The 25,331-nt window shown below is 40.8% G+C and overlaps 1 protein-coding gene and 1 long non-coding RNA gene across 8 annotated transcripts in view; one reads left to right on the top strand and one right to left on the bottom strand.

The window, feature by feature from the left end:
- Positions 1-25,331, top strand: part of INPP5F (inositol polyphosphate-5-phosphatase F) — a 78,618-nt gene that overhangs the window by 5,804 nt on the left and 47,483 nt on the right. For 5 of the 7 annotated variants that reach the window (XM_036265295.1, XM_036265294.1, XM_036265298.1 and 2 more), the window contains exon 2: positions 22,279-22,359. In XM_036265295.1, coding sequence (XP_036121188.1) covers positions 22,279-22,359 — 81 coding nt within the window. Of the gene's footprint in view, positions 1-21,583; positions 21,607-22,276; positions 22,360-24,844; positions 25,057-25,331 lie in introns of those variants that run through there. The other 2 variants (XM_036265296.1, XM_036265297.1) reach the window with 2 other exon arrangements.
- On the bottom strand, positions 1,662-24,916 carry LOC118632303. Its single transcript, XR_004959997.1, has 3 exons — positions 24,715-24,916; positions 2,373-2,529; positions 1,662-1,701 (listed from the first exon to the last, which is right to left on the bottom strand). It is a non-coding gene; the product is annotated as an uncharacterized LOC118632303 (long non-coding RNA).

The following is a 25,331-nucleotide window of genomic DNA, read 5'->3' as shown; positions in this document are numbered from 1 at the left end:
CTTATCTCCATTTCGTTTAGTTCTTTTCCTGGAGTTTTGTTGTGTTTTTTCATTTGGGACATGTTTCTTTGTCTCCTCATTTTGGCCACCTCCCTGTGTTTGTTTCTATGTATTAGGTAGAGTTGCTATGACTCTTAGGCTTCCTAGGGTGGCCTCTTGTAGTAGGTGTCCTGAAGGGTCCAGTGGCACAGCCTCCACGATCACCCCAGCTGGGCCCTCAAGGCGAACCCCTCATGTGGACTGTACACCCCTCTGTTGTAATTGAGTCTTGATTGCTATTGACACCTGAAAGGGAGGGATTTATTCAGGCTGATCAGCTGTAAGGACTGGCTGTGCCCGCTGACCACTGACCTCTGACTACTTAGGAGAACCAGTTATGCAGGGGCTCATCAGATACAGCAAGACTTACTTCATCAGGGCTCTGGTACCCACTGAGTTTATTCCTTGAGTGTGTCACTTGTGGAGGTGGTTGGGTGGTGGTGCTTTGCCATAATCTGAAGCTGTCCACTGGGTGTGCCGGCTCTGGGGCAAGGTCAGCCACTGCCGGTGTTTATCCGTGGCTACAGACATAAGCTACAATGCATTCTGTAGATGGCTGCCTCTTGTGCTGGGCTTGGAGGTGCCCAGGCAAAGCCAAGTTGTGAACCAAGGCTGGCTGCTCCTAGTGCCAGGCCTGGGGTCACTTAGTGAGAGGTATGGGGGTGCTGAGACCAGATGCTGCTTTTTGAGAGAATTTAGGAAAATCTGAAACAGAAGGCAAGACAGACCATTCCTATGATAAAGCCACTGGAAACAGCATGGTTAGGCCTGAAAGTTGGCTGGGGCAGAGCCATAGGGAATCACCAGGGCAGGACAAATAGTATGAGCTAAGTTGCTGGAGTCCCAGATATGGTGGCTGTCTGCTGGCCCCGTCGGGGGAGGGCTCACCAAAGGAACAACAGCCTCCATCAGCAAATCTGTCTGGGAGAAAGCTGCCTCTGTAGCTCTCACCCCAGTGCCAAACAACTCAGTTCTTGTTGGTATATCTTTGGTGTGAGTCTGAGTAAGTCTGCGCCAGGGTCTTTTAAGAGGAACTGCCTGGGGCTCCAGAAGCCTCAGCCTCCTTCAGCCTCAATCCCCCTGGTTTTTACAGCCAGAAGTTATGGGGACTTCTCTTCCTGGCACTGGAACCCTGAGCTCCTCAGGAAGGACCTTCACAGCTGAGGTATCCCTCCTGATTTTTTTTTTTAACCCTCACCCGAGGACGTTTTTGCATTTATCTTCAGAGAGAGCAGGAGGGAGAGAGGGAGGAAGAAAGAGAGAGAGAGACATTGATGTGAGAGAGACACATCGAGTGGTTGCCACACACATGACCCCAACCAGGGCTGGGGACAAACTGCAACTGAGGTGTGTGCCCTTAGCGGGAACTGAACCCGGGACTCTCTGGTCCACAGGCCAGTGCTCTAACCGTTGAGCCAAACTGGCCAGGGCATCCCTCCTGATTTTTATCTGCCACATGTAGGTGTGGGACCAGCCCATCCAAGCCTCTGCCCCTCTTACCAGTCTCGATGTGGCTTCTTTCATTCAGCTTGATTTTAGGCAGTTTCGAATGATGGTTGTTCTGTAGTTTAGTTGTAATTTTGATGTGGTTGTGGGAGGAGGTGAGTACTATGTTTATCTACGCTGCCATCTTGACCAGAAGTTGATATGTTTTTATTGATTCTTAGAGAGAGAGGGAGGGAGAAAGAAAGAAATATCGATATGATCGGTTGCCTTCCATATGTACCAGGGAATCATACCTGCAACCTAGGTATGTGCCCTGACCAGGAATTGAATCTGCAACCTTTTGGTGTACAGGAGGATGCTCCAGCCAACTGGGCCACTCAGCCAGGGCTGATATTTTCATTTTCATAAGGGTATTGAATAGTCTGAGCATTGTTTTTTGGTGGATGCTTATGTCTATTGCAGGGTGTCCACTAGAGAAAAAATATTTAGGTTTATTTTCTATCAGGAAAATTGATAAAGCACTGTAGAAGCATTCAGTAACTTGAGTTTTACTATCTGAGAGTAAGGGTTATAGACTTTAAAAGGAATATAATACAGCCCTGGCTGGCTTGACTCAGTGGTTAGAGCATCAGCCTGCAGTCCAGAGAGACCTGGGTTCAGTTCCTGCTAAGGGCATGTACCTCGGTTGCAAGAGAGAAACATCAACGTGAAAGGGACACATCGAGTGGCTGCCGCACGACCCAATCAGGGCTGGGGACAAACAAAAAATGGAAAAATGTCCTCAAGTAAGGATTTAAAAAAGAAAAACGTCCTCGGGTGAGGATTTAAAAAAAAAAAAAAAGGAATATAATACAGTCTACTGTTGGAGAAGGGTGATATGGTCTTACCTCTTCAGTCTTAAAATTGCTTCTCCTAGTCCTTGTGTCCTTGTCTGATATGATGGTGTTATATAATTTACTGCTGCCTAATGCTTCATACTTTTCGGAGATTGAGTGACCACGAAAAGATGTTAAAGCATCTGTCATACACATAACTTTCATAAGCCTGTAGAGAGAGAGAAATGATACTTTGAATGATGAATACTAGTGAATATTTTTTTTGGAGGAGACAACTAGCTATCAGTTAGAATTCACAGAAACATAAAAAAGTGTTTCTAATTTTAGCGAATTTTTTATCCTCATTTGAGGACTTTTTTTTTTTTTTTACATTTATCTTCAGATAGAGCAGGAGGGAAAGAGAGAGAGAAACGTTGATGTGAGAGAGACACATCTAGTGGCTGCCACCCACACGACCCCAACCAGGGCCAGGGACAAACTGCAACCGAGATACATGCCCTTAGTGGGAACCGAACCCAGAACTCTCTGGTTCGTGGGCCAATGCTCTAACCACTGAGCAACATGCCAGGGCTATTCTTAGTTATTTTTTGATAATGAAATTATTTTAGTATGTCATATGAAGTAAACTTTTTTTGAATGAGAAGTTATAGTTATGGAATTGAAATCCACATAAAACTTTTCATCTTTTCAGGATCATATTTTATGAAACTGTATTCAGTATATTTAGAGTTATGTGTCATTTGCTATTGACTTTGAAAAAAAAGTTTTTGAACTTAAAAAAAAAGTTTGTTGCCCTGGCTGGTTTGGCTCAGCGGTTAGAGTGTCAACTTGCGGCCCAGAGAGTCCCGGGTTTGGTTCCCGCTAAGGGCACGTATCTCAGTTGCAGTTTGTACCCACCCTGGTTTGGGTCGTGTGGGTGGCAACCACTCGATGTGTCTCTCTCACACCTATGACTCTCTCTCTCTTCCTCCCTCTCTCCCTTCTGCTCTATCTGAAGATAAATGCAAAAATGTCCTCGGGTAAGGATTAAAAAAAAAAAAGTGTTAAATAATCACAAATTACCATGACAAAATATAATATGGCATTTTAACTTAAAAATTAGTTGTTAAATATATTGTAAAAATCTTTGTTTTTATCATTGTTGAATAACCAGGTTTTTTCCCTAGTGTCTTTACCCTTAAGTTTCTTTAAAATGGCTTTCCAGTTTTTATAACCTGAACTACTTTATTTATTTTATTTTTTTTAAGATTTTTTTTAAGATTTTTTTTCTTTATTGATTTTAGAGAGAGAGTGGAAGGGAGAGGGAGAGGGAGAGGGAGAGAGAGACAGAAACATCTATTAGAGAGAACATCGACTGGCCACCTCCTACATACCCACCATGGGGATCGGGCCCACAACCTGGGCATGTGCCCCAATTGGGAATTGAACCAGCAACCTCTTGGTGCATGGGTGGACGCTCAACCACTGAGCCACACTGGCTGGGCAAAAGTACTTTATTTTTTGTTACTCCTCATCAGAGGATATTTTTTCCATTGATTTTTAGAGAGAGTGGAAGGGAGAGAGAGAAAGAGAGAGAGACAGAGGAACATTGACATCAATGTGAGAGAGACACATTGATTGGTTGCCTCCCGCATGCCCAACCAGGGCCCAGGATCAAACCTGCAACCTAGGTATCTTCCCTTGACTGGGAATCAAACCACTGAGCCCACACCAGGCAGGACTACCCTGAACTACTTTTTACCCCATATTTTATATTTCTTCTAATAGTTTAGCAGTTGGATTGAATAGGTCTGTATGTTTATTTTTTATGAACATTTATTTTTATGCATGAAAGATAGAAAAGACTCATTTTTCCAAAAATTTTTCTCCTTTCTTTGGCTAAATAAAAAGAAAGATAGGGTCTTTTTAAGGGGGCAGGTGACAGTTTTTGGAATCGGGTTTTACAGATTGAGGGACATATTTTGTTATCTACATTGTTAACTGAAATTAATAATATCTAATAACAGCAACTTTTATTTTTGAACATTTTTTTTGAACCAGACACTGTTCTAAGCTCTTTATATATGCTGTTGCATTTCATCTCCACAGACCTCAGGAGAAGCGTTTATTATTATCCTTATTTTACAGATGAGGAGACTGAGGCACAGAGGTAATTTTTCCAAGTTCACAGAGTTAAGAGGGAGGGATGGGCTCTAACCCAGTATGTGACTTCAAAGCCAGATATCCCTCAATACTGACAGAAATGTTTTATAAACCTTTTTACCTTCTTGAGTACAAAGTTATAGGATTTATATTTTTATGGGTAATATCTGAAAATATATCTTTAGCTATCATAATCATTATAGTATAGCCTATATAGAGAATAAAATAGCCTTTCATATGTCAAAGTACATACACTGAGGGAGGATCTATATAGAAGGAAAAGTTGATAATGGGACTACTGGTTGGTTCTTTGACCCAACATCTTATCCCTGACTCCTTGCAAAATTAGTTTATATGGTTATAGGGAATGTTGTTATGTAGTAGAATGACTAGTTGTTTTCCAGTTACACTCAGTTTATCAGGTTTCTCTTCTTAAGTTTTTAGAACATCTGCAGTTTGGGAAGGGAATAGATACAGGGTAGATCTTTGTGCAGAAACATTGATATGTACTGGATGGGAACTATTTCAGCCTGTGATGAGCAACCTGAAGCCTTTCTCGGTCTAACTTTGCAAGAGTCCTAGATCCAATTTCACAGGCATCTTTTCAGAGCATATAAAGCAGAGTGGGAATGATTAAGAAAAATCTTTAGGACAACAACTACCTTCAAAGAGGGGAGGGACCTTTGTAGAATCACTGTTCCTAGATGCTGTGCTCTGACCAGGCCATAGCTAGCAGAGGACACGACTTGGCAAAGGCCAGCTTCAGAGGAGAGGAAGTAGGAAGGCCTTTTAGGGTAGAGCAAGCAGGTGCCAGAAACTGGGGTTTCCTAACAGCTTGGTCTTTCAGGAACCTGGCTTCATTGGTGCTGCTCCAGGATGCCCAGCAGCACGGCTTCCCCTTGTCCTAACTGCCCAGCTTAACTCATTGGGAGCCCATAATTTTTCTGTAAAAATTGTGTTGAGCCCTGGCCGGTTTGACTCAGCAGTTAGAGCATTGGCCTGCGATCCAGAGAAACCTGGGTTCGGTTCCCGCTAAGGGCACGTACCTCGGTTGCCGTTTGTCCCCAGCCCTGATTGGGTTGTGCGGGTGGCAACCACTCGATGTGTCCCTTTCACATTGATGTTTCTCTCTCTCTCTCCCTCCCACTCTATCTGAACAAAAAAAAAAAGGAAAAATGTTCTTGGGTGAGGATAAAAAAAAAATTGTGTTGAATAAATTGAAATAATGCTAGTCCCTGGTCGGCCCTCAGTATCTTGAGTAGCCAAGAGATTGTTGGAAGGATTAAATGGAGAATATAAAAATAGAAGGCTAGAATACTGCCTCTCTTGCTGACTAAAAAACCATGCTAGCCCTGGCTGGTTTGGCTCAGCGGTTAGAACGTCAGCCTGTGGTCCAGAGAGACCCGGGTTCGGTTCCTGCTAAGGGCACGTAACCTCGGTTGCAGTTTGTCCCCGGCCCTGGTTGATCATGCAGGTGGCAGCCACTCAATGTGTCCCTTTCACATCGATGTTTCTCTCTCTTTCTCTTCCTCTCTCTCCCTCCCACTCTATCTGAACAAAAAATGGAAAACTGTCCTCGGGTGAGGATAAAAAAAAAAAAAACCATGCTAATTTCTCATTTTATTTAGTAAATGGGAGAATCTACCTTTTAAGTCTGAGATTCAGTATATTTTCTTTTTGAATGAAAATAAATGGGACCTGAAGACATTTTTATTTTTCTTATGCAAAAAAAGAGTTTCATTAATGATTTTGGTCCCTGTGATTTATGACAAAATAAGCTGTTGTATTTGCAGATAGATACTAGACTATTGGAAAAATCAAACTGGTTTGGCACTACTATTTATTGGCTCAGTGATTTCTCAGAGCCATAGTTTAACCTTGGTATGGTTTATGGGGATTTAAATGTTAGATCTTTTTTTTTTTTTTTTTAATCCTCACCCGAGGATATTTCTCCATTTTTTGTACAGATAGAGTGGGAGGGAGAGAGAGGAAGGGAGAGAGAGAGAGAGAAACATCGATGTGAAGGGACACATCGAGTGGCTGCCACCCGCACGACCAACCAGGGCCGGGGACAAACTGCAACCGAAGTACGTGCCCTTAGCGGGAACTGAACCCGGGTCTCTCCGGACCGCAGGCCGACGCTCTAACCGCTGAGCCAAACTGGCCAGGGCTAAATGTTAGATCTTTATAAGCTGTATTACTATCTCTCTGTGGGTCTTTTTGTTAACTGTTCTATATGGTGGGGGTTTTTTTTTCATTGATTTTAGAGGCAGAGGAAGGGAGAGGGAGGGAGAGAGAAACATCGATGAGAGAGAACATTGATCAGCCAACTCCTGCATGCCCCCCACTGAGGATTGGGCCCATAACCTGGGCATGTGCCCTGACCGGGAATTGAACCGGTAATCTCTTGGTGCATGGGTTGATGCTCAACCACTGGGCCACACTGGCCGGGCCAGAAATAACTCTTTTTTAAAAATTTTTTATCCTCACCTGAGGACATTTTTGCATCTATTTTCAGATAGAGCAGGAGGGAGAGAGAAAAACATTGATGTGAGAGAGACACATCGACTGGCTGCCACCCACCCGACCCCAGCCGGGACCGGGGCAAAATGCAACCGAAGTACACGCCCTTAGCGGGAACTGAACCTGGGACTCTGGTTCACGGGCTGATGCTCTAACTGCTGAGCCCAAGTGGCCAGGGCCAGAAATAACTCTATAGGCTCAGTACCTTCATCTAATTGGTACTCAAACAACAAAACAAATCAAAAGTTTATGAGGATGAATAGTGCCTAACTGGCCAAATGGAAATAGTGCAGTTTTTTCCAGCCTTTGGTGGTCCTTGCTTGATCTAGTAGAGTTCTTCATTTGATCTGATGGTGGGTTTGAAGGCAGAGCTTATTGTTGGTAAGGACCTATGGTGGCAGAACCACTATGCAGACAATCCCAGATGGAAGAGAGTAAGTTAGTTTTGAACAAAGTTTTCAGGGAAAGCTAGCAAATTATTTAAACACCAGCTGGGAGAAAGGTTGCACTTAATTAATGATGGAAGTGCTAATTTTATGCATCTTCGTTTAAGAGCTCTAAAGTGAGGAAAGGGAAATACCAGTTGTTAGCTCAGCTGTGCTCTGATTCAGCTCTCAGAATCCTATCCCTGAAAGTTATATCAAAGGACAGTTTTTTGGAAGAGCAGAAGGTGAGAGACATATTTGAACACATTGCTATGTTTCTTGAGTGATGAATTATGAATTTATTATCCAAAGATTTATCTAATCCTTGCTTAAACTGGTTATATTTTCAAGCCTCTTTAGGTAATGAGTTTGGAAAGTTGTGATTTAAGCTGTGCTTCCCTTCATTTATTCCCAAATAATGTCTTTTTTTTTATCCTCACCCGAAGACATTTCTGTATTTATCTTCAGATAGAGCGGGAGGGAGAGAGGGAGAAAGAGAGAGAGAGAGAGAGAAACATTGACGTGAGAGAGACACATTGACTGGTTGCCACTCACACGACCCCAACCAGGGCCAGGGACAAACTGCATCTGAGGTATATGCCCTTAGCAGGAACTGAACCCGGGTCTCTCTGGTCTGTGGGCTGACACTCTAACTGCTGAGCCAAACTGACCAGGGCCCAAACCATGTCTTTTAAACATGCATCTCCTGCCCAGCTGGTGTGGCTCAGTGGATTGAGTGGCATTCCATGGACTGAGAAGTCTTGGTTGGATTCCCAGTCAGGGCACATGCCCAGGTTGCAGGCTTGATCTCCAGTGGGGGGCATTTGGGAGGCAGCCCATCGGTATTTCTCATATCGATGTTTTTTGTCTATCTCTCTAACCCTTCCTCTCTTTCTGGAAAATCAATAAAAACATTTTAAGAATTAAAAAAAAATTGTTTAAACATGCATCTTCTGCCTGGCCGGTGTGGCTAAGTGGATCGAGCGTCGTCCCATGGACTGAAAGGTCCTGGTTGGATTCCTGGTCAGGGCACATGCCTAGGTTGTGGGCATGATCCCTGGTAGGAGGGGGTATGCAGGAGGCAGCTGATCGATGTTTCTCTTTCACATCGATGTTTCTATCTCTCTCTTCCTCTCTCAAAAATCAATAAAGACATTTAAAAAAATAAAAATAAGCATGCCATCTCCTATACTGTTATTCGAATGTACTGTAATCGCTACATCTCTCATAATTTTATATATATCCATTAGGTTTTCCTAGGACCTAATTACATTGTTTGCCCTTTCATGAAAGTCTTTTTCTTTAGTTATCCTCTGTTCTTTTTTGAGTTGCATTGGGTCTTTCTAGAAATGTGATTATTAGGACTTTATGCTTCAGCTAGAGAATCAACAATTTTTAAATATAGAATATTGTAGAGTTAAAAAAAATTCTAATATCTTTCATGATCAAGATCAAAACTTTGTGGCCCCTTTGCTGCACTGTAATCAGATGCCTGTTTTAATTTTTTTTTTATCCTCACCCGAGGATATTTCTCCATTTTTTGTACAGATAGAGTGGGAGGGAGAGAGAGGAAGGAGAGAGAGAAACATCGACGTGAAGGGACACATCGAGTAGCTGCCACCCGCACGACCAACCAGGGCCGGGGACAAACTACAACCGAAGTACGTGCCCTTAGCGGGAACCGAACCCGGGTCTCTCCGGACCGCAGGCCGACGCTCTAACCGCTGAGCCAAACTGGCCAGGGCCCTGTTTTAATTTTTTAAAAAAGTCTAGATATTCTTAAGATCCCCTTCCTAAATAGTATCTCTCATATTTTAAATATTCTTAGGGTTATTTTAAAAAATATATTTCTTTATACTAGTTTAGACCAACTTTTATGCCAGTTCACTATATTATGAGATCTTTATGCAATTTATGGTACTTTATTACATGAAAGAATTTAAAGTTGTACATGACATAGGTATCATCTTTGACTCATACTGATAGGATAAAACAACTTACTCATGCAAGTTTCACCCAGTAACCTATGATCACTTAGACCAGTACAGTAGTTACCCCCTTATCCAACATTTCCCTTTCCTCAGTTTGTTACTTGCTGTTAACTAAGATCTGAAAATATTAAATAGAAAATTCCAGAAATAATTTATAAGTTTAAAATTGTACGTTGTTCTAAGTAGCGTGATGAAATCTCATACTCTCCCTGTCCGTTAGTCACTTAGTAGCTGGTCTTGGTTATCAGATTGACTGTCGAGGTATTGCAGTGCTTGTGTTCAAATAACCCTTATTGTACTTAATAATGGCCAGAAAGTGCGGGAGTAGTGATGCTGGCAATTCAGATATGCCAAAGAAGCTGTAAATTGCTTCCTTTAAGTGAAAAGGTAAAAGTCTCCACTTAAGGAATGAAAAAATTATACGCTGAGGTTGCTAAGATCTATGATAAGAATGAATCTTTTGTCCATGAAATTGCCTAATTTGTAAATTAAACTTTATCATAGGTATGTATGTATAGGAAAAAGTATAGTAAATATAGGGTTTTGTGCTATCTGCAGTTTTAGGCATCCACTGCCCCACCCCACCCCACAGATAAAGGGAGACTACTGTAATTCTCAATTTGGCTGTGCATTAGAATTACCTGGAGGAGCTTTACAAAAATCTATGTTAGGGCCCCACCCTAACCAATTGAGTCAGACTCTCTGAGGGGCGGGGCCCAGGCATCAGTATTTTATAAAGCTCCCAGAAGATCATCATGAACAGCCAGAATGAGCAATCATTGAGTTGGAGTTCACGCTGGGAAATCACCAGCTGCTAGAACTTCTAAATTGGATCAGCTCTTTAACTTGCTGAATGCAGTAAAATCATCACCATTATGAGAGTTCAAAGAAATGTATCAGATTTTGCATTTTTAAGATGGCACTTGATCCCTGGCTGGTTTTGCTCAGCGGTTAGAGCGTTGGCCCTTGGACCAGAGAGTCCCAGGTTCGGTTCCCGCTTAGGGCATGTACCTTGGTTGCAGTTTGTTCCCGGGCCCCATTTGGGGTCGTGTGGGTGGCAACCACTGATGTGTCTCTCTTACATTGATGTTTCTCTCTCTCTCCCTCCTGCTCTATCTGAAGATAAATGCAAAAATGTCCTCGGGTGAGGATTTAAAAAAAAAAAAAAAGATGGCACTTGAATCAAATTATTCCTTTGTCTATTTTCCTGGCCAAATTAAATTCTGAGAGCTGAAGCATGGAGAAGCTAACAATTGGAACTTTCAGTTCTTCATTTTAGAACCCTTTTACTTATCTGTTTGACTTTAGTGATTATCTTTTCAGCCCAATAATATCCATTGTCTTTAGCAGGAAATGAAACTTGGGTTTGATTATTTATGTATACCCGGGCGCTTTTCTTCCCCCTAAGACATGTGAAACTGCTCATAAACTTCAGCAACTGTGAAAAACCCAGGCTTGTTCTTGGGCTGAGGGAGTGCCCTCACTACTGGCTCTTGGAATGAATGACTCATACTCTGCAGGCACACAGTATTTAATCACTTGTTTTCTTGTACCATGAAGAGGAGGGCATATGAAAACAGAAGTCACGTACTGCCAAATGAACCTGGAAATGTTGACCTAATTCGTCAAGCAGTTGAACTTATGACAAAATCTTTATGCTTTTTGGTGTATGTTGCTTTCATTATTTCACTAAAATTTGTCATTATTTGTAAAATGCTATACTTTTGTAATTTGTAAGCAACTCGACTCCTTCCTAGATAACTTTGATAATCCTAAATTTTGAAACCTACTTGCAAACTTCAAACATTTCTGTTTTGAATTTGTATGCCACATTAGAATATACTTTTTGAAGGAAAGATTAGAAAGCAATATGCTTGTTGGAGCAGATCAGTTACGTGGCTATTTTTTTGTGGAAGGATGTATAAGCCCACTGGCTGTTTTCTTTGCCATTCCAGTGCCTTCTGCCTCCAGAGGAGCCATTAATATGGTGACAGTGTATCATTACTGAATGTACTTGCTACATATGCTTAGACTAATATATTTACTAATATATATATCTCCTCTATAGAATCTACTAATGCCAACTTTGCAAACTTGTTCTAGTTCATTAAAGAAAGAGTAACAGATTGACCAAAAAAAAAAAAGCATGTGATCCTGGCTGGGTGGCTTAGTTGGTTGGAGTGTCATCCCGTATACCAAAAAAAGGTTATGGGTTCGAATCCCGATCAGGGCATATACCTAGGTTGTGGGTTTGGTCCCAGGTTGGGGTGTGTACGGAAGGCAACTGATCGATGTTTTTCTCTCACACTAATGTTTCTCTCTCTCTCTCTCCCTGTCTCTAAAATCAATAAATATATCCTCAGGTGAGGATAAAACACACATACACACACACACACACATACACATTTGGAAGAATCTGTTGTGTGCCAGGCACTGTACTGGGTAGCAAAGTCACATCAGTTCAAAAAGATACACTGAACCTCTTTTCTTGTGCCAGTTACATTGCCTGCTTCAGGCCGTCCTCTGTTGTCTTGTGTATCTTTTCTCTATATTGGTATGAGAAACCATGGGTACCAGCTAGGGATTTTAAGATAATTTCCCTGAAATTTTTTCCCCATTGATTTTTGGAGGGGGAAAGGGAGGGGGAGACATTGATGTGAGAGACACATTGATTGGCTGCCTCCTGCACATGCTCCAACTGGGGCTGGGGATCGAACCTGCAACCCAGGTACATGCCCTTGACTGGGAATTGAACCTGAGGCCCTCCAGTGCATGGGCTGATGCTCTAACCACTGAACCACACCAGCCAGGGCTCCCTGAATTTTTAAGTAAGTCTTTCAAATTTTTTTTTTAATCCTCACCCGAGGATATTTTTCTGTTTGTCTTCAGGTAGAGAGAGATGGAGAGAAAGGGAGAGAGAAAGAAACCTTGATGTGAGAGGGACACATCAACTGGTTGCCTCCCACATGATCCTGACCAGGGCTGGGGACGAATATGCAACCTAGGTACATGCCCTTGATTGGAATCGAACCTGAACTCATTGGTCTGCAGGCTGATGCTCTATCGCTGAGCCAAACTGGCCAGGGCTTAAGTAAGTCTTTCATTGTGAGAAATTGCATGCTTATCATTTACTATATTTATCAAAAGATAAATTCTTTTATTAAAAGTGCTTGTATAGTAAAGACTGGTGTTTTAGGACTTCCTTTGAAAACAATAACAATTCAAGTTGTTAGTCCTATTAAAAATCAATGAAAATAAGCAATTGGTAGAAGACCATTTTCTGATTCATTTTTTCATGCTTACTTTTACTCATATATTAGTTCATTTGCTTTAATAACTGTTGAATGAATGCCTGCTATGTGGCAAACACTGTGCTAGGCCACAGGTATACAGTGGTAAACAAAATAGGCATAGAATTAAATAAACTGATAGAGGGGTTGAGACTTAAAGTTTGTCTTTTTAATTGGTTAGTTGAAACTTTACGTTTATTATAATTATTAATATATTAGAAGTTATTTCTATCTTTATTCTTGTTTTCCATTTATTGTGCTTTTTCTTTTTTTCTTCTTTTTTCTGTCACCTTTTCCTGTCTTCCATTAGATATCTTGAATTTTTGTTAGATGCCTTTCTGTTTCTGATTGAAAGTTACATATTCTATTTATATTCTTCTATGGTTTCTCAAGACTTAAAACCCATTACTTATTTTCACATACATAACTAAAATTTACCAATGTTTGTGTCTTTTTCCCAAGCGTAATTTTACCTCCCTTTAGCCTCTACTTCTTCTAGGGTCTCTCTCTCTTAGTGTGGAGGATTTAAAGGAGGGGAGGAAGATGGCAGTCATGCTTGATTTGCCATTTGGAACTGAACGGGGTTGCCGGGACTGAGACTGAATGCCTAGTTTTGAGCTGCATCAGAGCTGCAAATCTGTGTTGCATGTTGGAGGAAACAATTTTGGGGACATGTCTAGTTATTGAGATTTTCATAAAACATTTATTACTCTAAGGGGGCTTTCAGGATTTATGGCCTTACCATAAGATTTAATAAGTTAAAAACACTGAATTTTTTAAATTTATTTTATTTTATTTTTTTATCCTCACCTGAGGACATTTTTCTAATTTTTTTGTTCAGGTAGAGTGGGAGGGGGAGAGAGGAAGAGAGAGAGAAACATCGATGTGAAAGGGACACATCGAGTGGCTGCCACCCGCACGACCAACCAGGGCCGGGGACAAACTGCAACCGAACCCGGGTCTCTCGGGACCGCAGGCCGACGCTCTAACCGCTGAGCCAAACCAGCTAGGGCTGAATTTTTTTTAAAAAGCCATATGTAGATCCTTGAAATAAAAATCTATGGAGAGATTTACTGAGTGGTAAGAACCTGGAATTTTAAATGCATATATATTTCCCAACTTGAGCTAAAAGTTATTGAACTTTTATGTGCCAGATATAAAGTGCTAGGCACTTTTACATAATTCTCTCATTTAATCCTCATAATACCCCTATAAGTTCGGTGAAATTCCCATTTACAAAAGAGGAAATGGAAGCTGAGAGGGCTTCAGAGACTAGTAGAACTAGGATTCTCTAAGTGGGACACCAAACTCAGACTGTGCCTACAACATGCCTGCACCTCTAGACTCTATCTAGGCTTCCAATTCCAGACTTAGCTCCAGGCTGCCCTTGTACACATACTTATCTGGATCTCTGACTTTAGGCCTGCCCTCTCATGTTCATCCTCTACACACTGACCCTGATGTTCAGTCTCAAATGCAAGCCTCGATCTGGATGAAACAGCTCCTGAATTTAGTATCTGTTGTTCTCTCGAGTTGGTCCCTGTGTAGTTCTTCAGCCTCTTTCTTGCAGCTCCCTGCCCTTTTACCGTAGGGTTCTGCAGAACCAAACTGTCTGGAGTCCTCATTGCATTCAATACATTTTTGAGTGCCTTTTATGTGTTAAACAGCCTGCTAGATATGGCAAGAACCTTTTAAATGATCAAATCTTTTTTAATGATTCAGATGGGGGAGGTCTAGACCCTGGGCAAGGATAATGGCAGTGGGATGGAGAGAAGTGAAACATTTATCAATAGACTTGGCAAGGAAGAAAAGCATTTTGGACGTTGCCCATGTCCCGCTTGTACAGCTGGAATGATGGTGGTGAGCTGAAAGCCTCATACAGAAATAAAATGAGAGTATTACACCTGAGAACAGTTGGTAGGGAAAGTTATGGTGTTAGATGTATGTTAGAAAGGTTCCTGGGCTGAGAGTGGGAAATGGTGTTTTAATTTTGACAAACTGTGTAGTATTGGACACTTTACCTCTGTCGGCCCCTGAAGCCTTTATCTGAAATAGACAGACGATTTTTAACTTTGCCACCTTAAATAGCGAACCCTTCTAACGTGATTCACAGCAAATTATCTGACTTCAGTTTGCCACTCCATTCTGGGTCATAGGTTCATCTGTCCACTCAGTATTTTGGAGCCTGCTGTGTACCATCTACTGGGGATATGAAGCTAAATGAGAGTAGGTCTTAATGAGCTTCCTGTTCTTGATGAGCTTCCTGCTCAGTCAGGGAGACAGGCAAATCAATAATTAGGTGCTTTAAGCCAAAATAAGGTGCTATGATGGAAATATGAACAAGGTTCAGGGGAGGTCACAAAAGAGATCCTGTTCAGTTCCACTGGGTGGGTGGATGGGAGAATGTGTCAGGGAATACCAGTTACCCTTGTTCTGAGTCTGGAATGAATACAGACAAAAGTGGGTGGGGAGCAGCATTCCACACTGAGCTTGTGCATACTTCTGGATGATTGCAGGAAGACCAGAATGCTGGGGGCGGGGAGGCAGGAGGAGGGTGGACAGGACAGGGTCTTGCAGACCTTTCCAAATATTTGGACTGTGTTTTTAAAGCTGTGGGGAGTAAGGGAAGCAATATGATTGGATTAGCAGTGTTCATATTTGTGCCTAATATATTTCCTTCACAATATTAATGGTAGACAAGCTAGACTTTGGGGCAATGAACATTATTTGAAATAAAAGCAATTATTACATGCTGATAAACAGAGCAGTTCACCAGGAAGATATAAAGATCAAACTTATGTATGCCTGACAACATAGTCTTAAAAAGATAAAGCAAAAATTAAGAAGGAAAAATGGAAAAAACACAAAGCATGAGAGTTAAAAAAAAAAAAAGCGTGCTCTCAAAACCTGTTAGGTTAAGCAGTCAAAAAAAAATTAGCAAGTACATAAAGGAGTTGAACAAAATAATCAACAAAGTTGATGTAATGAGCCATAGCCCCAAAGTTAAATAGTGTGTTCAAATGTTTTCGGTCCATAGTAAGAAATACTTTTAAAATTATGACCTGGTGAACACATATGTATGTACCAGAAACAAAAGTTTCATGAAATGTTTCCCCTTACATGGTGCATTTTTCTGCTTTCTGTTCTATTCTGTTTTATTGCTGTTAATACTAATCTTGTTATACAACATTGATTTCATGATCCATTAATGGACTTTTTTCCTTGAAAACACTAAATTAAAAATATACATGCTTTTGAAGCACACATAGAACATTTACAAATTGACTTTCTGGAGTCCCTTCACCACACCAAGCCTTGCTGCCCCTCTGTTCCTCTCTGCCCTCCCTGCTAAAGCAGAAATGACTTTGACTCCTGTTTTTACTGAGTCAAGGCCATCCAATACATTCATCTGCTTCTCTTCTCCATTTCTATATTTAGCCTTTCATCTTTGCTTGCAGACTTAGAAAAAAAGTGGTATCCTTCCTTTTCAAAGGTTAACTTTTACACCTGTACTTTTAATGTCATCATCTTCTATTTTCTATTCCTCCTTTAATAGCTCTAGTTCTTATACCTAGACATTTCTCCTTGATATCCCGCCATGAATTCACTCTTAATAGGTTTAACTGGTTCTCTCTGAACATCAGAGATTATCAATGACTATTATTTTTAGTCTTTGTACCACAAAACTTGGTTATTGCTTTAGTTTTCTCTAGATTTTTGTTTAGTTAAAATTTTGTTTTTTTGAATGGCTGATGTGTTCATATGGTTCAAAATGCAAAGATGCAAAAGGGTCTTGAGTTAGGAGGTTCTCCTCCACCTTTCCCCCCGCTACTATATACCCTGTACTTTCTGCCTTGCTCCCTTTTATTCTTCTTGTCCCAGAGAGAATAAATGTTTCAAGTAAATCATCTTTGATTTACTCTTTCTGTCCTTTATACAGCTTCCTTTGAGGTGTTTTATGGTAATCTTTTTTGCATTCTTCACCTATTTACCGCCCACCCCACTCTCCTAGGGTAACTCTATGTCCTTTCAAACTAAGACTCTTGGAATAATCTTCTAGCTCCTTTTCCTACTCTCAATCTCCACCTCCTTTTAATGCTGTCAGCTAAGTATTGGCTGCAATCTTGTTTTATATGTCATTATCTTCCTGCCTTGGTCTCCAGGAAGCACAGGTTCATTAGTCTTTTATTCAACTGTCTCCATAATTGAGCTCTGTTTACTTTTTCCAGTCTTATTGATTCAAATATTCACTGTACCCACTGGACTTCTGTTCCAGACTGTTCACTCCTTTATTTCTGTGACTTCTTAGCCTGATACAGTACCTGGTTCCAGGCAGATACTTGGTAAGTGTTTCCCTAATGAAGGGACAAATTCTAGAGCAAAGCTTGCACTTTTTTTCCTCTATTGTTTTTATTGCTGCTTTCCTTATGCTTGAAGTTCCACTTCTTCTGTGCACCTGTCCCTGACTGCTTTAGTTCTGATTTTTATTTATTTATTTATGTTTCTTGTCCGGGATTGAAGCATTTTATTTTATTAAAACAATTTTTTTTATCTTTATTGTTGAATGTATTACAGGTGTTTCTCATTTTTCCCCCATTTACCCCCTCCTCCTCACTCCCACCCCACTTTCGCCTCCCTCCCGCCTTTTCCCACACTGTTGTCTGTGTCCATTGGTTATGCATATAAGTTCCTTGGTTTATTACCCACCCCCAACCCCCTTCGAGGTTTGTCAGTCTAGCAACCTATTTGTACGTTTTATTCCCTTCACCTTTTTCACCCATTCCCCCAACCCCCCTCCCATCTGGCAACCAACAAAATGTTCTCTGTATCTATGAGAATGTTTCTGTTCTGCCTGTTCATTTTGTATGTAGATTCAATTGTCGATAGATATGTATTCATTGCCATTTTGTTTGTTCATACATTTTATCTTTTTCTTCAAAAAGACCCTTCATCGTTTCATATAATAACGGTTTGGTGGTGATGAACTCCTTTAGCTTTTCCTTGTCTGGGAAACTCTATATGGTCATCGATTCTAAATGCCAGCTTTGCAGGATAGAGTAATCTTGGTTGTAGGTTCTTGCTTTTCATCATCTGAATTTCTTGCCACTCCCTTCTGGCCTGCAAAGTTTCTTTTGAGAAATCAGCTGACAGTCTTATGGGAACTCCCTTGTAGGTAACTAACTGCTTTTCTCTTGCTCCTTTTAAGATTCTCTCTTTGTCTTGAGCCTTTTGCATTTTGATGATGATGTGTCTTGGTGTGGGCCTCTTGGGGTTCATCTTGTTTGGGACTCTCTGTGCTTCCTGGACTTGTATGTCTGTTTCCTTCACCAAGTTAGGGAAGTTTTCTGCCATTATTGTTTCAGATAGGTTTTCAATTTCTTGTTCTCTCTCTTCTTCTGGCATCCCCAAGATGTGAATGTTGGCACGCTTGAAGTTGTCCCAGAGGCTCCTTACACTGTCCTCATTTTTTTTGGATTCTTTTTTCTTTTTGCTGTTCTAATTGGGTGTTTTTTGCTTCCTTATATTCCAAATCGATGGTTTACTTCTTGGATTTACCTACTCTACTATTGATTCCCTGTAAATGATTATTTCAGTTAGTGCCTCCTTCATTTCTGACTGTGCATCCTTCATTTCTGACTGGTCCTTTTTTATGCTCTTGAGGCCCTCACTAAGTTCGCTGAGGTTCTCACTAAGTTCATTGAGCATCCTTATAAGCAGTATTTTGAACTCAGCATCTGTTAGGTTGCTTATCTCCATTTCGCTTAGTTCTTTTCCTGGAGTTTTGTTCTGTTCTTTCATTTGGGACCTGTTTCTTTGTCTCCTCATTTTGGCTGCCTCCCAGTGTTTGTTTCAGTGTATTACTTAAAGAGAGGTATGGGGCTCGCTGAGACCCGATGCTGCTCGTTTGAAAGAATTTAGGAAAAACCTGAAGCAGGATCCAAGACAGGCCAATCCTATGGTTAAGCAACTGGCAACAGCTTGGGTGGGTTTGAAAGTTGGGTGGGTTTGAAAGTTGGGTGGGGCAGGGTGGGACCTCAGGGAGTCACCAGGGCGGGGCTACCAGTGTGAGCCAGGTTGCTGGAGTCCCAGATATGGCTGCTGTCTGCTGCCCCGGGAAGGGCTCACCAAAGGAACAAAGGCCTCTGACAGCACTTCTGTCCCCGTGAAAGCCCCCTCTCCAGCCCTCGCTCCAATGCCAAATAGCTCAGTTCTTCCCTGTATGTCTCTGGTGCCCCTCGAGCTGCCTCCTCTCCAAGCTTAGAGGGAGAGAGTCCGATAAGTCCGTGCGTGGGCCCTTGGAGAGGAGCTGTCTGGGGCTCCAGCCGCCTCAGCCTCCCTGAGCCTCAGTTCCTGGTGGTTTTTCCAGCCAGAATTTATGGGGACTTCTCTTCCTGGCACTGGAACCCTGTGCTGGGCACCGAGGTGTCCTCCTGATTTTTATCCGCCACATGTGGGTGTGGGACCCGCTCCTCTGCGCCTCCTACCAGTCTGGATGTGGCTGCTGCTTTAATTCCGTAGTTGTAGGACTTCCATTCAGCTTGATTTCAGGCGGTTTTGAATGATGGTTGTTCTATAATTTAGTTGTAACTTTGATGTGGTTGTGGGAGGACACGATACCGTGTTTACCTACGCTGCCATCTTGACCGGAAGTCTCTAGTTCTGATTTTTAATTCCTCCTCCATAATCCTAGAGTTCATTTGGTACAATTGTGATCCATTCATCTGAGGTCAGGATGCAGGTTTATGGGTAGCTGGAATTCTTTCCTTAGCAGGAACACCTGTGCTGGCAGATGTGGGCACTTGGTCTACATGATACAGGGATTCTGACTCACTATTTGAAAAGAAATCGGGGTATTTTTAGCCTGTATAGTAACATGAATTCCAGTGGAGTTAGTTAAATTTTCAAAAATTAATAGATAAAATTAATTAACATTTAATTGATATTGGGTAAGGAACAACTTTTTAAAAAAATCCTCACCCGAGGATATTTTTCCATTCATCTTTAGATAGTGTGGGGGAAAAGAGAAAGAGAGAGAGCAAGAGAAGCATCAATGTGAGAGAGACACATTGATTGGTTGCCTCCCGCATGACCCTGCCCAGAGCTGGGGACCGAACTGCAACTGAGGTACATGCCCTTGACTGGAATCAAACCCGTGACTCTTCAGTTCATGGGCCAACACTCTAACCGCTGAGCCAAACCGGCCAGGGCAAGGAAAAACTTTTAAGCATAAAGATAATGAAAAGATAGATTTGTATAAAATTAAAAACGGGAAATATTAGCAAACATCAAAGAATTGCTGTCGTTACAGAAAGAACTCATAAGTCAACATGGAATATAAGGAAAAATTGTTGAAGATTTGAACAAGAAAATCATAGTAGAAGAAACATAAGCAGCCAGTTTTATAATTAAATGTTTATTCTTTTTAAAATTGATTTTTAGAGGGAGAGAGGAAGAGAGAAAGAGACAAAAATTTTCATTTATTCCACTTATTTATGTATTTATTGGTTGATTCTTGTATGTGCTCTGCCTGACTGGGTTTGAACCTACAATCTTGGTGTTTTGGATAATGCTCTAACCAACTGAACTACCTGCCCCAGGGCCTTATATATTTATATCTTACCAGCAATGAAAGGAAAATAAATATCATGTTTGGCAACAGATGCCATCAAATTAGCATATTAAAAAAGAAATTCTAAATAAAAACAAGAGTACTTTAAAACATTTTCAGCCCTGGCCGGTTTTGCTCAGTGGTTAGAGTGTCGGCCTGTGGTCCAGAGAGATCCGTGTTTAGTTCCCACTAGGGGAAAAAACCTCGGTTGCAGTTTGGCCCTGGCCCTGGTTGGGTCGTGTGAGTGGCAACCACTCGATGTGTCCTTTTCACGTCGATGTTTCTCTCTCTCTCTCTCTCTCTCTCTCTCCCCCCCCCCCCACTCTATCTGAACAAAAAAAGAAAAAATGTCCTCGGGTTAGCATAAAACAAACAAACAAACCAAACAAAAACAAAAAAACATTTTCATATGCTTCTGGCAGAAATCTAACTTGGTATATAACCTTTGTAGAAAGCAATTTGGTAATATTTGAAAGCTTTAAATTTTATGTTTTCATCTACTAATATTCCTAGGAATCTGTCCTAAAGCTATTAAGAAAGAAAATAAAATACTTGCATTACATTTATCATTTAACACAGTATTTTTTATAATAGGGAAACACTGGAAATTACTTACATACCCAAGAATGGAGAAAATGCTTCCTTAAGTGGAAAATTATGTAGCCATGAAGTTATAATTTTAAAGAATATATTATAGACATGAGAAAATATTCATGAAATGTTATAAGAAAAAAATTAGTGTATAATGCTGTATTTGCAGTATTGCATGAGTCATGCAGACCTGGCTTTGAATTTTGCTCTGCCCTTGATCCATTGTATGATATGACCATGTGACTTTTCTAAGGCTCCGTTCCTTCATCTGTAAAATGGGACTCCTAGTACTTAACTCACAGAATTACCAGGATTAGAAATGATAATGTCTATAACAGCCTTTAAAAAATTAATTCCTTATTTTACTTTAATTCTTGCAGTAAAACAAGAAGTCAACTTTAGTGCCTCCCATTAAATATATCATATCATTAATAAAAACATTCAAGATACAATAGTCAAAACTCAAAAAAATTTGGAGACTAAATCTGTAATTACCCCTGATTGTTTATAAATTTCACTATTATACATTTTAATTATTGCTATTTAAATTTCAGTTTTAATTTTCTTCCAAGAGAAATATTGTTTTTATTCTTGCTAATCTTTTCCAGCTGTTGAACTACCATTAACCTTATATTTATCTCTATGTATTTAACAGCCTTTTGCGACCTGAGTTCCACAAGAGAATTAAGTCCTTAATGTCCTCAGGCATCAATTGTGTGTAATGAATTTACTTCTTTCCTTTGGGTCTAGAAGGGCACCAGTTATTTGCCATTCTTGGGAGAACTGAGAAAACAATCACCCCAAATCATTGTCTGTTCTGTGGCTAAGATGAGAAACCCTGATTGGGATATGTGGCACACACTAGGCACTCAGTAAATAGGAGCCGTTCCTATTATTTTTGCCCTAGAAGTCTCAAAAAAGAGCACTGGCTTTCTGGATTTCTTTGGTTGGTGTATGCTTCTTGAGGGAACGGTATTTTGCAGACTGATCCAGTAAGTGGATATCTCTATATGGCAGTTTCACAGGCCTTGTCTTTGGAGTTGGGACTGGCTGTGGCTCTAGGACTCCTTGCAACACCTCTCTTTGCTCTCTTGTAGTGCACCAGCCTCTTTCCTCCACTGCAGGGCACCAGAGTACTGCCTGCAATCTGAGCAGAGTTGCAGAGTGTCAGTTCTCTCCCCATAACTGTCCCTATGACAGAACCCTTATTCAGGCTTGGGTGTATGTTTTTTTCAAAAATTGCTTGATAGTAATATCTTTCAGTTCTGGGTGTTTATAAATACTGTCTTTGGACATTGACCATTTTTAAATATCTTACTTTTAATACACTGTTTTAATTTGTTTTCTGATGAATACTTTTCATGACTGCTTCTTATTTTATTTTAGCTACTGATCTGCTTCTTGCCTGGAATCCCATTTGTTTGGGTTTGGTAGAAGGTGTTATTGGGAAAATTCAGCTTCATTCAGGTATGTTTCTGTAGACTATTAAACTTGTCAAATTTAATGTGGCATTCTGTGACATTTTCTTCTTTGAGGATAAATGTAATGGCTTTGATTCCTTTGCCTTAATTTTGGGTCTGCCCAAAGTGGGTATATTTCCATGTAAGTTTCATGAAATAAAAATAAAACTTTAGAGAGAAGAAGTTATAATATTATAATACTTTCTTCCTCTTAAAAACAAACAATTTATCAAATGCCTACCATGTGTCAGGAATTGTGCTAGTTGGTAGAATACAATAGTGAGCTAAAACTAACCTAATTTCCACCCTCATGGAGCTTATAGTTTGGGAGTGAAGACAGACATCTGTGAATAATTATTGAAATAAATATATTATTATTTGATAATAGTGTCAGGTGGTATGATGGAAAGATTCCCCAACTGCACTGATTTCAAGGGAGAGGACAGTAGGAATAAGGCTAGAGAGGTAAGCAGAGGGCAGACCATAACTGTTGTTGGCTTGGAGTCAGCCATCCATTCCTGATACGATTGACTCTTGCCAGGGAAGAGTATGGGTCTCTTAGTATGGAGTGTGATCCTTTCTGGGAGCCCTATCCAGGGCAGACAAATTGATGGAAGGTCTGGATCATGCACCAGGCCCTGTCTTAGAAGGACAAGCACCTGTGCCCTGGGTTCAGAGGGAATTTTTTTTTTTTATCCTCACCCGAGGACATTTTTATTTATTTATTTGTTCAGATAGAGCGAAGAAAGAGAGAGAGAGAAACATCGACGTGAAAGGGACACATCGAGTGGCTGCCACCCGCACGACCCAACCAGGGCCGGGGACAAACTGCAACCGAGGTACATGCCCTTAGTGGGAACCGAACCCGGGTCTCTCTGGACCGCAGGCCGACGCTCTAACTGCTGAGCCAAACCGGCCAGGGCTCAGAGGGAATTTTGTTTGTGAGAAAATAGATGTTATTTAGCAGTTTATTGTAGATATATGATATGGGTTGTTGTAAAACAAACACATACGTATACCTAACACCCAGCTTAAATGAAACATGATCAGTGTCTTTGGGCCACTGTCACTATGGTTTTTTCTAAGTATATCCTTCACAAGAACCTGTCATTTTGAATTTTGTATTTTCTTCCTCGATTTTCATTATTGCTTTCATTACATATGTATTCCTAAACAATATGTTGCTAAGGATTGTATTTTGGGGGTTTTTAATAAATGATATTAAGCTGTTTTATTTTCTTTTGCTTTTTTCCCCCTACTCCTTCTTATTGATTTTTTTTTCTTTAGAGAGAGGAAGGGAGAGCGAGAGAAATATTGATGTGAGAGAGAAATATCGGCTGGCTGCCTCCTGCACTGCATGTCCCGCACTGGGGATCAAGCCCGCAACTCGGACATGTGCCCTGACCGGGAATCGAACTGGGACCTCTCAGTCTATGGGATAATGCTCAATCCACTGAGCCACACCAGCCGGGCTCAACTTTATATTTTTTAGATTTATCCATGTTGATATATGAAACTTTAGTTCCTTGTTTACACTAGTGTATGAATTTATCATAATTTGTCCTTTTTCCTATCACCGGTTAGTTTTTTTTTTCACTATTAGAAATAATATTGCTTCAAGCATTTTTGTGTGTTCTGCCTTTGATAGTTTTTAAAGTTCTTTCAATACAGAGGAGAAAAGCATTTAGACATTTTATAACCATGCTGAGTATTTTAGTAACATTCTCCTACCTGTCCACATTTACATACATATACTTTTTTTTTTTTTTTATCCTCACCCGAGGACATTTTTCCATTTTTTGTTCAGGTAGAGTGGGAGGGAGAGAGAGAAACATTGACGTGAAAGGAACACATCGAGTGGCTGCCACCCGCACGACTGACCAGGGCCGGGGACAAACTGCAACCGAGGTACGTGCCTTTAGCGGGAACTGAACTGGGTCTCTCCAGACCGCAGGCCAACGCTCTAACCGCTGAGCCAAACTGGCCAGGGCTACATACATATACTTTTAATTCATTTATATGCTGACAAGATAATTTCACAGTTGAGTGTTCTGAATTAAAATTCATTTTCTATTTAAATGAAGTGTATGAAACTTTTGAGTTATTTTTTTTTTCAGTTTGAGTCACATCTTGGATCAGTGAATAAATCACTGAACTCAATCAGAAGACCTAGATTCAAGCTTTATTTATTAGCTTTGAGATATAAGGGAAGTTATGTAATATCCTTTTCATTTATTTATTACTATGTAACAAGCTACCCCAAAAGTTAATGCCTTAAAACAGCAGTGTATAATATCTCATGAGTCTATGGATTGTCCAAGAGGCTCTTTGGCTCTTGTATTCTGTTGGCCAGGGTCATTACCATGGTAGCTTTGAGCTGGGAGCTTGCCAGGAGGGTCTCAGTTTTCCTTCATGTGGCTTCTCCTTCCACATATCTCATCTCACATGGCTTCTTTTTGGGTCTTCTCTCTCCTGGATACCTGTCCTTTTAGGATGGTGGCTAGAAGACAAGTCCCAATGTGCAAGGGCTTATCAATCATCTGTTTGTGTCACTGAATTTACTAATGTCCCATTGGACAAAAGAAGTCACATGGCGAAGCCCAGAGTCAACATGGAAGGGGACGTCACAAGAGCATGCATCCCAGGAGGCTAGTTCATTGGGCCCCAGTGTCCCTGAGCCTCTACTTCATAAGCAGTAAAACAAGTAAAAACAACTACCCTCTTTTTTTCCCTAGAGTGTTATCAGTCTCCAATGAGATAGTATATCTGAAGGTGCTTAATAAATTATAAGTCACTATTTTATCAAGACTCTTTTGGTTCAAATACAAATAAATCAGCTTATGCAAAACAAAACAACAACAACAACAAAAAAACAACCAAATAAGGAACCCAAGGGACCCAAACCAAGAAGCAGATATTGTGTAGGATCTGAGATTACTTTTTCTGGGTCTGCTGGTCTGTGACCACCACTTCTCCCTA

Source organism: Molossus molossus, unplaced genomic scaffold, assembly GCF_014108415.1.
Source record: "Molossus molossus isolate mMolMol1 unplaced genomic scaffold, mMolMol1.p scaffold_m16_p_17, whole genome shotgun sequence".
NCBI lineage: Eukaryota > Metazoa > Chordata > Mammalia > Chiroptera > Molossidae > Molossus > Molossus molossus.
Note: the sequence above shows the minus strand (reverse complement) of the source record. Positions and strands in the feature narration are given on the sequence as shown.